At 35.7% G+C, this 13,134-nt stretch overlaps 1 protein-coding gene across 14 annotated transcripts in view; it reads right to left on the minus strand.

Moving 5' to 3' along the window:
* Positions 1-13,134, minus strand: part of SLC4A10 (solute carrier family 4 member 10) — a 309,415-nt gene that overhangs the window by 141,052 nt on the left and 155,229 nt on the right. For all 14 annotated transcript variants that reach the window (XM_027129968.1, XM_027129959.1, XM_027129928.1 and 11 more), the window contains one exon: positions 2,376-2,514. In XM_027129968.1, the coding sequence (XP_026985769.1) occupies positions 2,376-2,514 (139 nt within the window). The remainder of the gene's footprint in view (positions 1-2,375; positions 2,515-13,134) is intronic.

Here is a 13,134-nt window from a genome sequence, read left to right on the forward strand (position 1 = left end):
TAGCCTTAAACAGGGAGGTTTGCACTTCAAATTCCTTATCAACAACTCTTTAATCATGAAAGAGCAAAACGTATAACACTAATTGGTGGAGAATATTATCATATATTGTTTTTCTGTCATCAAAGAAGATGAGCACACATATTATATCCTTGAAAATAATACTTGGTTTTTGATGCAGTTGGAAGAAAAAAATTAGGTAGATGGTTCTTAATCTCAAAATTTGCCAGGTCATATAAAAACTGTTTCAAATTTAGTTCTATATTTAAAATATTATAATAGCATCAGAAATAATTTAATTTATGTAGTTTTTTCATTAAAAAAGGTAATTCACCCAGAATAACATACCACCAGTTTAAGGCATTAAAAACACAAGTGAAAAAATGAATGACTTGAAATAAAACAGGTAAAGGAAATGAACAGTTAGTTCTCAGGAAAAAAATAAAAACGTATGAAAAAATGTTCAATCTCACTAATAATTAGAGAAATACAAATTAAAGCACTGAGATTTATTTTGCATCTACAAAATTAGCTGAAATTTTTACAAGTTTGATGATTTTGTGTGGCAAAGGTTTGGGGGAAATAAGCATTCTCGTACATTGTTGAGGGAAGTATAAATTACCAAAACATTTTATGAAGGCAATTTTGCAATATCTATAAAAGTAAAAAAAGTTTGCTCTCTTTGACACATAAATTCCACTGCTAAAAATTCACCCTACATGAATACCTACAAAATAATCCCAAAATATATGTGTAAATGATTATTGCAGCAATGTTTACAGCAAAAAAAACCACAAAGCAATCTAAATCCCTATCAAGACTGGCTAAATAAATGAAAGTTCATCCATAACTAAATGTGATGCAGTCATTAAAGAGATTAAAAAGATTGAGTAATCTGTATTGGTAATATGGAAAATGATCCAAATATATTAAATGAAAAAAGCAAGGCATGAATGCAGTATATAATACCTCTTATGTAAATATAAAAAGGGCATACATTTACATGCAGATCTAGGCATTAAAATTTTTATGAAAAGATGTACAAGAAGCAATTAATAGTGATTACCTTTGAGGAGAAGTACTATGAACAAGAGTAGAGCAATGTTCTTGCTTTTTTACCTTTCTATGATTTTTGAATTTTAAATATCAGCAGTTAATTTTTTAATGTTAACAGGGATGAGCTAGGTGAAAGCCATTTTTATCTTCTTCTATTTACTTTTAGTATATTTTAAATAAAAGAGAGCTACAAAGACCACTTAAATTATATCAAACGAGAATTAACCAAGCCAGTATTATTTATAATATTATCATGATTGAACATTTAATTCCACACTACCTCTGGCTAGAGTTAAGGCAAGGATTAAATGCTAGACCTGAGACTCTATTCCTAAGGTCTACTGAATCTACATTTCAACAAGATCCCTGGTGATATGCGTTCACATTAAAATTTCGGAAGCAGCAGGTAAAAGACAACCCTAGGTGTGCCCACAGTTCCTAGTGCACACCTGTATCACAGCATTCATTATACCGTACTTACAACTTTGTTTACTTATCTAAATCCCGCATTAGAGGTGAGGTTGTTAAAAGCAAGATCTAAGGTGTTTTTTTCTTTTTCTTTTTTTCTAGTTTTTGGTGTGGCTTGTGGGATCTTAGTTCCTCAACCAGGGATTGAACTCGGGCTCTCGACAGTGAAAGCACAGTCCTAACCACTGGACTGCCAGGGAACTCCCTAAGACTTTTGTTGTTGTTGTTCTATATTCATTGCACCTGGCATACAATAGACCATAAATGTTTGTTAAATAAATGAGTAAATAAGCAAGAAAGGATGACAGCAATTCATCAATTACATGGCAATATGGAAATATTAATTACAAATGACAGAAAAAGTAATTTCTTAAAAATTATTTTTAAAAACCACTATGTTTAAATGTATATATATCCTAGAAACACATTACAAAATATTTTTACCCTCAACAAATAGTAAATAAATTCAGGACACCAACTAAAGTCTCTTATGATGTTTGCCCTTTCTTTTAAAAAGTCCCATATAATATCACCAGTTGGGGCACAACCTAGCAGTTGAAAAGATAGAAATAAATTACTGTTAGATATCTACTGTTTTCCTGATGACACGCAAATTATGCTACTGTTTAAGACTGCGGCTGCTGCTGGCTCTGCATCACTGTTTACTATAATTACAGCCTTCAGGTTTCATCCTGACCCATATCCCATTATAGGATATGCCCAGGCCAGATGAGCAATTTCAGAAACCAGTAGCACTGATGGATGTTTGCAAAATTGTGGCATTAGATATCTCTCTTTCTAGTAGCATGAAAATTCTTTAGTATACCTTCATCCTTCAACAAAAAAATCCTCACCTGGCTGTTTCTCGCCATTCAGCATCCTCACCTTCACGCCAGCAAATCTCATCCAGTTCCGTAAAAAGGTCATGAGGAATGTGTTCCTCATCATCATCCTCAGTTCCAAGAATAAACTGTACCCGCTGTGATGGGGTGTCTATGGAAATCAGAGACATGAACATGCATTATCATGACTTGGAGCTTGAAATGTCCCGGTCACCGCCTTCAACACCACTCCAAACTCACATCTCCCCTGCCCCCCACACTGCAGCATGCAGCCAGAGTAGACTTGGGAAATTAAGACTAAATTTGGCATTATATTAATTCTAGTATAATGCGGGATCATAAATATGTAAAATGTAAATATGTAATGTATCTATATTATCAAAGATAAAATCAAATGTGATGATTATTTTGGATTACATATAACATCATGGAAACTATTTCTACATCTCTCTTATACACACACACATTTTCTTTCATCACATATGCTACATTTTATGGTAATATTCATAAGAGTAGACTATGATAAAATTCACTTATACTAAAACTGTGCTGAATATAATTCACCAAAGAACTCCCTTGTGATGTTTCTTTGTAGTCACAACCTTATCCCTCTCCTAACCCCTGGCAACCACTAATCTGGTCCCTACTGCTATAGTTTTGCCTTTTCCACAATGCCATATAAATGGAAACATACAATGTATAGTTTTTTGAGATTGTTGTTATTCACTTATCATAATGCCTTTGAGATTCTGAGATTTATCTGTGTCACTGAATGTAACAGTAATTCCTTCTTTTTATTGCTGAGTAATAGTCCATTGCAGGAATGTACCATAGTTTTCTTATCCATTCATTTACTGAAGGGTATTTAGTTTACAATTTTTTCAATTATGAACAGAAGTGCTATAAGTATTCTTGTACAGGTTTTTGTGTGAACATAAGTTTTTATTCTCTAGGGCAAATACCTAGGAGTAGGATTGCTGGGTTACCTGGTAAATGTGTTATTCAATCAATACATCTGTGATGAAAATTATAAAACTTTATTGAATGATGTAAAAGTAGACCTAAATAAATGAGTAAGTTTATATTAATGGGAAAGCCCAATAGTGGAAAACCATCTTATAAATTCAATGTTATTCCAATAAAACATTTGGTATTTTCAAACATTTTTTAAAACACAAAAGAATGAGTAAATCAGTAACAAGCAACAGTGATTACTGAAATCTATAATATTAAATACTTTGTGAAAATAAACCAATTAATCAGTAACTTAAAGGGTTAGGTTATAATTAAGTCACAACTGAGGATTTCAGAAGTCAAAAGTGAAAAATATACATATTACATAAAACATAATATAGTGTCATACTTTCTGTTCAATATATGTTTGTGATGGGGCCCTAGCCTCTGCCTATGTTATTAGCCTTACCTTCTGCCACTCTTACCCTTGCAATTCCATTCTGAGTACCTTAGCCTTCTTTCAGATTTTTAAAAATACCATGCTCCTTCCCACTTCAGGACCATCGCACATATTGTTTCCTCTAGATCTCCCATATATCTTTCAGCATCTACTTCACTGTAATATGCTTCAGCAAGCCTACCTAATCAGCCTCATAAAACACAAACACACATATAAGCCCACTCATATGCAATAATTAAGTCAGGCACCTGTTATCTTAACTCACAGCACTCTATACTTCTCCTTGCTATACTTACCTCAATTGTCATTTAAAATTTACTGTTCAATAACAAATTAAATACTTTAAATAGAAAATATTTCCAGCTGCCAGAATTAGTCTCTTAGAAGGAATTAGGATCTAGTCCCTAAAGAAGAAATTATGCATGCAAAAATACTTTTCAAATTATAAAGCATTATATAAATATTATTAATGATGACTGATGCTGATGCTAGTGGTAGTGGGGATGGTTACAATGAAAATATAGGCCTGTCAAATAGAGAGGTTTAGAATTAAGGTGCGGAGAATGAGAAAATAACAGTGCCGTTAATTAAAAGAGGGTTGTAACATGGGTAAGCCTTGAAGGCACTAAGTGAAATAAGACAGCGAAAGGTAAATACTATATGACCTCACTTACATGTGGAATCTAAAAAAAAAAAAAAAAGACAAGATAAAACAAAACAATAAAACAAAACAAAAACACTGAACTCATGGAAAAAGGGATCAGATTTGTGCTTACCAGCTTTGGCGGGGGAGGGGGGCGGGGAACTGGAGGAAAATGGTCAAAAGGTATAAACTTCCAGTTATAAGATAAGTAAGTACTAGGGATGTAATGTACAACATAATGACTATAGTTAACACTGCTGTATGATATATAGGAAAGTTGTGAGTAGATCCTAAGAGTACTCATCTCAAGGAGACATTTTTTTCTTTTCTTTTTATTGTATCTATATGAGATGATGAATGTTAACTAAACCTATCATGGCAGTCATTTCACAACATATGTAAAGCAAACCATCATGCCATACACCTTAAACTTATACAGTGAGGTATGTCAATTATTTTGCAATAAAACTCGGGGAAAAAAAGGCTTGTCAGAATGAGGAGCCACTATTGTAGGCTGAGCACAAGAGGCATCTTTTAGATATGCTGAGTTTCGGGTGATTATGGTTCAAACATATAAAGATGGTCACAGGAAAGGTGGATATTTGATTCTGGAAAAGACGACAGGGTCAGAGGTAAAGACATGGGTTGCATTTAACTAGAGAAGTCATTTGATTACAATGGATGAGGACTCAAAAATGAAAGAATAGAGAGAGAAGACTCAGCATCAGGGGAATAATAAGGTTTAAGATTTAGGATGAGGAAGAGTTAAAAAAATCAGAAGAGGGGCTTCCCTGGTGGCGCAGTGGTTGAGAGTCTGCCTGACGATGCAGGGGACGCGGGTTCGTGCCCCGGTCCGGGAAGATCCCACATGCCGCGGAGCGGCTGGGCCCGTGAGCCACGGCCGCTGAGCCTGCGCGTCCGGAGCCTGTGCTCTGCAACGGGAGAGGCCACAACAGTGAGAGGCCCGCGTATTGCAAAAAAACCAAAAAGTCAAAAGAGGATTAGGTAGATATGTAAAAGAATTTATACATTAAACAAATATATAATGAGCACCTTCCATTGGTCAGGTGAATTAGACAGATATAAACAGAAAAAAACCCTCTGCCCTTATAAAGCTTACATCTGATGAGAGAGTAGTACAACAGTGGTCAAGGTAGGAAAGGATTTCAAGAAGAGTAAGAAGTCAATAATGTCAGATGCTGTAGAATCAATGAGGAGAACTAGGTGTGACAGGATTTGGACAGCTTAATGTTCAATAGCACTGGAATGTCAAAGACCATATATTACTTTTACAATCAGAAAAAAACAAACTATCAATATTTCTTTTGGAATACAGACCATATTTTCAACAAATGGTTAGTTAAAATCAAACTCACAAAGTTATCTGAGGAAAGCCACTAATAGAATCATAACTGGAAATAAGCAAGTTCCTTTGCAAACTTTCATCTTTTCATTGTTAGCTATGTTACTCCTACTGCTTTAATTACTCACATATTAATTAACCAGGGTCTTAAATACGTTTTTCCTAATAATCAGTGAAAATACTCTCCTTTCTGTAGACCCTGTCCAAAAGTTCTCTATTTTTCAGGCCCTTTCTGGAGAATGGTCAAAAATATGCTGAGAAATATACTTCTTATAACAACAGAACAAGTATAATGACAGAAGTGAATTGGAAAATTCCCTTTTACATATATGATCTTACTGTCATGAAAACCACAGGCTTCATACACAATGACATTTAGATCAAGAAAGCAGATTCACTAGATGTTTACCATTTTGCATTTCTGAATTATAGGTGCTTTTCTTCTTTATCCTTGTTATATTTCAGATAAATCAATATTTAGATTATCTTCTGAAATCATGAAATGATGACAAGTTTAATGTTCCAAATTGATGTCTCCAGGCTCTTTGCAGCTCTTTGCAGTATTATTTTCCATCTTCATTTGAACTTTAAAATTTTGCTCATGTTATTTGAATGTCCTATATAATCTATTCGTTTGGATTCCTATATTTTAATTCATTTTATAATTGAAATAATATATTTATTATTAATGCCAATTAGTTTATTTTGTTATGGATTGATAAAAAGAACATTTCAGCTGCAGCATCAAGAACCAACAGGCGTTCCTCTCCAAAGGGGACGTGAGACTACATGTAGAACTTACAAACTATGTTCCTAAAAACCTAGTTATTTAACTCTAACTCTTTACCCATGCTAAGGCTATAAAAAGATCATAAGTTGAAAATAGCAGACACATTCTGTAAAGAATTTCTTCAAAGAAAGCTGTAATGTGAGTCCCAAGTTTCCTTAATCCCTTACAAAAGGAGGGGAGTAGTCTGTCTGCCTCTCCCTCAAGACAACTGAGTAGTGCTCTAGGGCATCATGAATTTAATATGTCTCCCCGCAGTGGACTGGGGTATGATTCCTCCCTGAGAAACAAAGTCTGCCTAGCTGCTGATGGCTGAGATCGCTGCTGTGAATAACATGCACTCCAGAATTCACCAGGGTAATGAGTGTGTGCATGTTTTCTGTGAATCATATCTGAGCTGCACCTATGAGACAGAGAGAGTCGGAGAGAAGCAGAGAGACAGAGAGAGAGAGAGAATATGCAAGATAGAGAGAATGTGGAATGTGGGGTCATCTTAGATGCTGTCCAAGAGGCTGCCATGGAGCAATTACAAGACTTTAGCAGGGGGAATCTATCACTATAGCCGAATATCTCGGGGATAAGTAATAAGGCAGAAAACAGTGCAGGTAAAAGAAAATGAGTCAATTTAAATTCTTGCTAAGCCTAGAGAGTATGACATCAGCTTGTAAGACTACCAGCTAAGTAACAGCTTTCCTGCCCGATTCCACTTAGTTCTTTTCATTTCCTATGCTCCAGATCTGAATGGATCAGAAACTAGAGTTAGAAAGATGATGGAGCATCTGGAAGAAGGAGAAGAAGTTCAAGGTAGGAGGGGAAAAAAGCAACTACATTCTCTGTTCTCAACTGGAGCACACCTGGGCAAGAGAGGGAGGCAAAAGGCCTTACAGTTAAAGCAAATTCAAAGTTTTCACTATTACATGAGACTAAATATTTTAATTACTTATTAGAGGACTTCAAGTTACCTACGAGTGACTAGAAAGGCTGGAGAACCCATCAGAGTTTTCATTCAGGAGCAGAATAACAATTAGATCCACTGAGTAACTACAAAGGGATGGTACAAGCCAGAATAGAGTTACTTTATAATTAAATCCCACAAGTAGTGCTCAGTCAATATAAAAGTTACAAGAATCCTAGAAATGATCATAGTTCTTTCATATTCATAAATGAGTCCTTCAAACTCAAAACTAACAACCTGATCAAAAAATGGGCCAAAGATTTTAACAGGCAACTCACCAAAGAAGATATACAAATGACAAATAAGCATATGAAAAGATGCTCCACATCATATAGTACCAGGGAAATGCAGATTAAAACAACGAGATACCATTATGCACCTATTAAAATGCCCCAAATCCAGAACACTAACCACACCAAATGCTGGCAAGGATGTGAAACAACAGGAACGCTCTTTCACTGCTGTTGGGAATGCAAAATGGTATAACTCCTTTGGAAGACAGCTTAGCAGTCTCTTACAAAACTAAACATACTTTTACTATATGGTAGAGCATTGCACTCCTTGGTATTTACCAAAAGGAGGTGAAACTTATGCCCACCAAAAGACCCTGCACACAGATGTTTATAGCAGCTTTATTCATAGTTGCCAAAACTAGGAAGAAGCCAAAATGTCCTTCAGTAGGTGAATGGACAAATCTATTATGATTCACACAGACAATAAAATATTATTCAATGCTAAAAAGAAATGAGACAGTAAGCCATGAAAAGACATGGAGAAATCTTAAATGTATATTAGTAAGTGAAAGGAGCTGATCTGAAAAGGCTACATACTGTATGATTTCAACTATATGAAATTCTGGAGAACTATGGAGAGAGTAAAAAGATCAGTGGTTGCTGGGGGTGGTAGTGGAATGAATAGGCTGAGAACAAAGGATTTTAAATACTCTGTGTGATATTAGAATGACAGATATATGTCATTATACATTTGTCCAAACCCACAGAACATACAACACCAAGAGTGAGCCCTAAGGTAAACTATGGTTTTGTGCATGATTATGATGTGTCCATGTAAGTTCATCCTTGGTAAAAGAATGTACCATTCTGAGTGATGTTAATAATGGGGGTGGCTGTACCTCCCAAGGAGTATATGGGAAACCTCTGTACCTTCCTGTCGATTTTCATGTAAACCTAAAACTGCTCTAAAAACTAAAGGCTTTTTTTTTAACATCTTTATTGGAGTATAATTGCTTTACAATGGTGTGTTAGTTTCTGCTGTATAACAAAGTGAATCAGCTATACGTATACATATATCCCCATATCCCCTTCCTCTTGCGTCTCTCTCCCACCCTCCCTATCCCACCTCTCTAGGTGGTCACAAAGCACTGAGCTGATCTCCCTGTGCTATGCAGCTGCTTTCCACTAGCTAGCTATTTTACATTTGGTAGTGTATGTATGTCCATGCCACTCTCTCACTTTGTCCCAGCTTACCCTTCCACCTCCCCGTGTCCTCAAGTCCATTCTCTACGTCTGCATTTTTATTCCTATCCTGCCCCTAGGTTCGTCAGAACCACTTTTTTTTTTTAGAATCCATATATATGTGTTAGCATACAGTATTTGTTTTTCTCTTTCACTTCACTCTGTATGACAGACTCTAGGTCCATCCACCTCACTACAAATAACTCAGTTTGATTTCTTTTTATGGCTGAGTGATACTCCATTGAATATATGTGCCACATCTTCTTTATCCATTCATCTGTCAATGGACACTTAGGTTGCTTCCGTGGCCTGCCTATTGTAAACAGAGTTGCAATGAACATTGTGGTACATGACTCTTTTTGAATTATGGTTTCTCAGGGTATATGCCCAGTAGTGGCATTGCTGGGTCATATGGTAGTTCTATTTTTAGTTTTTTAAGGAACCTCCATACTGTTCTCCATAGTGGCTGTATCAATTTGCATTCCTACCAACAGTGCAAGGGGGTTCCCTCAAACACCAGCATTTCTTGTTTGCAGATTTTTTGTTGATGGCCATTCTGACCAGTGTGAGGTAATACCTCATTGCAGTTTTCGTTTGCATTTCTCTAATGAGTACTATTGTTGAGCATCCTTTCATGTGTTTGTTGGCAATCTGTATATCTTCTTTGGAGAAATGTCTATTTAGGTCTTCTGCCCATTTTGGGATTGGGTTGTTTGTTTTTTAGATATTGAGCTGCATAAACTGCTTGTATATTTTGGAGATTAATCCTTTGTCAGTCGCTTCATTTGCAAATATTTTCTCCCATTCTGAGGGTTGTCTTTTCATCCTGTTTATGATTTCTTTTGCTGTGTAAAAGCTTTTAAGTTTCATTAGGTCCCATTTGTTTATTTTTGCTTTTATTTCCATTTCTCTAAGAGGTGGGTGGAAAAGGCTCTTGCTGTGATTTATGTCATAGAAGGTTCTGCCTATGTTTTCCTCTACAAGGTTTATAGTGTCTGGCCTTACATTTAGGTCTTTAATCCACTTTGAGTTTATTTTTGTGTACAGTGTTAGGGAGTGTTCTAATTTCATTATTTTACATGTAGCTGTCCAGTTTTCCCAGCACCACTTATTGAAGAGGCTGTCTTTTCTCCATTGTATATTCTTGCCTCCTTTATCAAAGATAAGGTGGCCACATGTGCGTGGGTTTATCTCTGGGCCAAAAAATAAAGTCTTAAAATACAGGGCATCCCAGTTTTTAAATTGTTTAATTGTTCCCACCAATGTGCAGCACTATATCTTATATATGATTGCATATATTCAAGAAATTATAAGAAAGGAAACAGAAACTACTTTTATATAGCATATTTGCTGCAGGCATTAGTAAAGCATTTCCTTTTAAGAATGTTAATATATGAGATATGGTTTATTGCCAAATATTTTAAGAAATTTGTCAAACTAAATTTTATAGCAAAACGAGTAAGAATTGAGTCAATAGCCAAGTCTCCTGCTTAACAACCTCTTCAAAAGCATATGCCAATTTCCTAGATGTAACATGAATGTTGATTTTGAAATGAGACTGATGGATTTCCATAAATATCAAATGTGCTTAAGGAAATCACAGTGCAGCATATACATTTATGATTTAATTTATCTGAAATAAGAAGCTAGTATTATATTTTTCCTAAAAGTATACTATCTGGATTATAGTAATATATACTAAACCCAATCACATCAGAGTCAAAAGAAATGCTTCTTGACAGCCTGTTACCTCTGTGGCTGGTTCTTCTGGACCAAAAAAAAAAAAAAAAAAAAAAAAATTAAAAAATAAATAAAGTCAATGCTTCAAACAGCCGTAAAAAAGAGCATAAGTTGTAATTTTAGAGTTACACTAAGAAATCAATTAAATTTTTCTATTAGACCTACCCAGTGTGACCAGACATAGAAGTTTTGTGTTTCATGACAGCCTATTCTAACAACTCACTCACTTCTCAGAAACCAAATCCCAGAGTAGCCATGCCTCAACATTGGTATTGTTTCTCATTCTTTTTTTTTTTTTTTTTTTTTTTGCAGTACGCGGGCTTCTCACTGTTGTGGCCTCTCCCGTTGCGGAGCGCAGGCTCCGGACATGCAGGCCCAGCAGCCACGGCTCACGGGCCCAGCCGCTCCGCAGCACGTGGGATCCTCCTGGATCAGGGCACGAACCCGCGTTCCCTGCATCGGCAGGCGGACTCTCAACCACTGCACCACCAGGGAAGCCCGTGTTTCTCATTCTTTTGAAACAATTTCTCTCATCACTGTTTTCAATGACTTATTTCAGTTTACTCTGCATCAGTAATCTGGGTATCTATAACACTTACCATGCATCCAACCCCCCAAACTCAAGTACTATGTGCAGGAAGCTTGCATTTAAGACTTATTAGTATTTCCCCTAATAAAGCATGAGGATCACTCATCACAACATAGTCATTAAATAAACATGAGGAAATAAGACCCTCATAGTTAAGAATAAAGAGGATTTGAAAGTCTGAGGTAGGGCATCATATGTTTAAAAGACTTCTCGAAGACACAATGATAACAGCACAGGAAATAATAATTTATTAACGTAGGATAATCTATTCATGGACAAGAGGTATTGTATTTGGTTTTTAAACAACATATGCCTCCATGTATCTGGCTTTTCATTCTTTAGAGTAGAAATGATTTTATAGGTATTAGGTTATGCTCACAAAAGTCTTTTTATGATCATCCCATCAACATACTTTTAATGTCTTAAAGAGAGGCTCAGATTATGTTTCAATACAGCAAATATTCAAAATGTGTTATTCAATGACTTTTTAAATATCTATGCAGCTTAAAATTGTATGACAAAAATCATGTAAATTATAGTAATATCACAATCAGAAAGAATTTTTCTAAGCATAAATATTTCTCCTATTTTGATAGGTATTTTACTTATTTTTAAGATAGCCACTGAAAACGTAGATCATTGTAATACAAACTGTAGCTAAGACTATGATAGATTAAGATAAGGTTCTGTTTCTGTATTTAGTAAAATATATAATGGAAATAAATTACAGCATGGAGAAAGCTGCACTAGGGAATAAGGGTCTCAGCCTCTTAGTATCCTCTTCTGGAATTTGTAGATACATCAAAAGACACCATTAAAAGAGTGAAAAGATAAGCCACAGGGCTTCCCTGGTGGCGCAGTGGTTGGGAGTCCGCCTGCCGATGCAGGGGACTTGGGTTCGTGCCCCGATCCGGGAAGATCCCACATGCCGTGGAGCGGCTACCCGTGAGCCATGGCTGCTGAGCCTGCACGTCTGGAGCCCATAACAGTGAGAGGCCCGTGTACCGCAAAAAAAAAAAAAAAAGATAAGCCACAAATGTGAGATAATTGAAACATGAAAAACCAACAAAAGACATGTCCATAATATATAAAGAACTTCTACAAATCAAAAAGAATAAATGATCCAATTAAAAAAAAAAAAAACAAGCATAAGACCTGAACAGGCACTTCATAGAAGAGGCTATCCAAATGGCCAAAAAAGCACATGCAAAGTTACACAACCTCACTGGTAATCAAGAAACGCAAATTAAGATAACGACATACCATTATGCCCCTCATTAGACGGTTAATGTTAACAGAATGAAATTGTCAAGTGGTAGGTAGAATGTAAAACAACATATGCTCTCACACTTTGCTGGTGAAAGTGTTAATACGTACCCTATTTTGGAAACTGTTTGGCATTACCTACTAAAGTTGAAATACACATATCTTATGACTCAGCAACAAATAATTTCATTCCTAGGTATGAGAAATGCATATGTACACCAAGAGACATATACAAAAATGTTCACAGCACTGTTCTTCATAGTATCTCCAAAAATTAAATAACCTAAATTTTCATTAATAGTAGAATGCATGGTGTATACAAACAAATGAGCACTGTACAATAACGAAAATGAATAAACCAAAGCTACAGCTAAAAACATTGGTGAATCCCACTAACAACACAATGTTGAACAACAGAGACACAAATACCTCCTGTACGACTTCGTTTATAAAAAGTTCAAAAACAGGCAAAACACCCAATGTAAGAAGACAGACTAGAGATCCTTTTGGGGAGAAGGGAGAGAGTAGTGACTGGGAGG

Source organism: Aethalodelphis obliquidens, unplaced genomic scaffold, assembly GCF_003676395.1.
Source record: "Aethalodelphis obliquidens isolate GAN/ISIS:26980383/991018 unplaced genomic scaffold, ASM367639v1 scaffold2, whole genome shotgun sequence".
Taxonomy (NCBI): domain Eukaryota; kingdom Metazoa; phylum Chordata; class Mammalia; order Artiodactyla; family Delphinidae; genus Aethalodelphis; species Aethalodelphis obliquidens.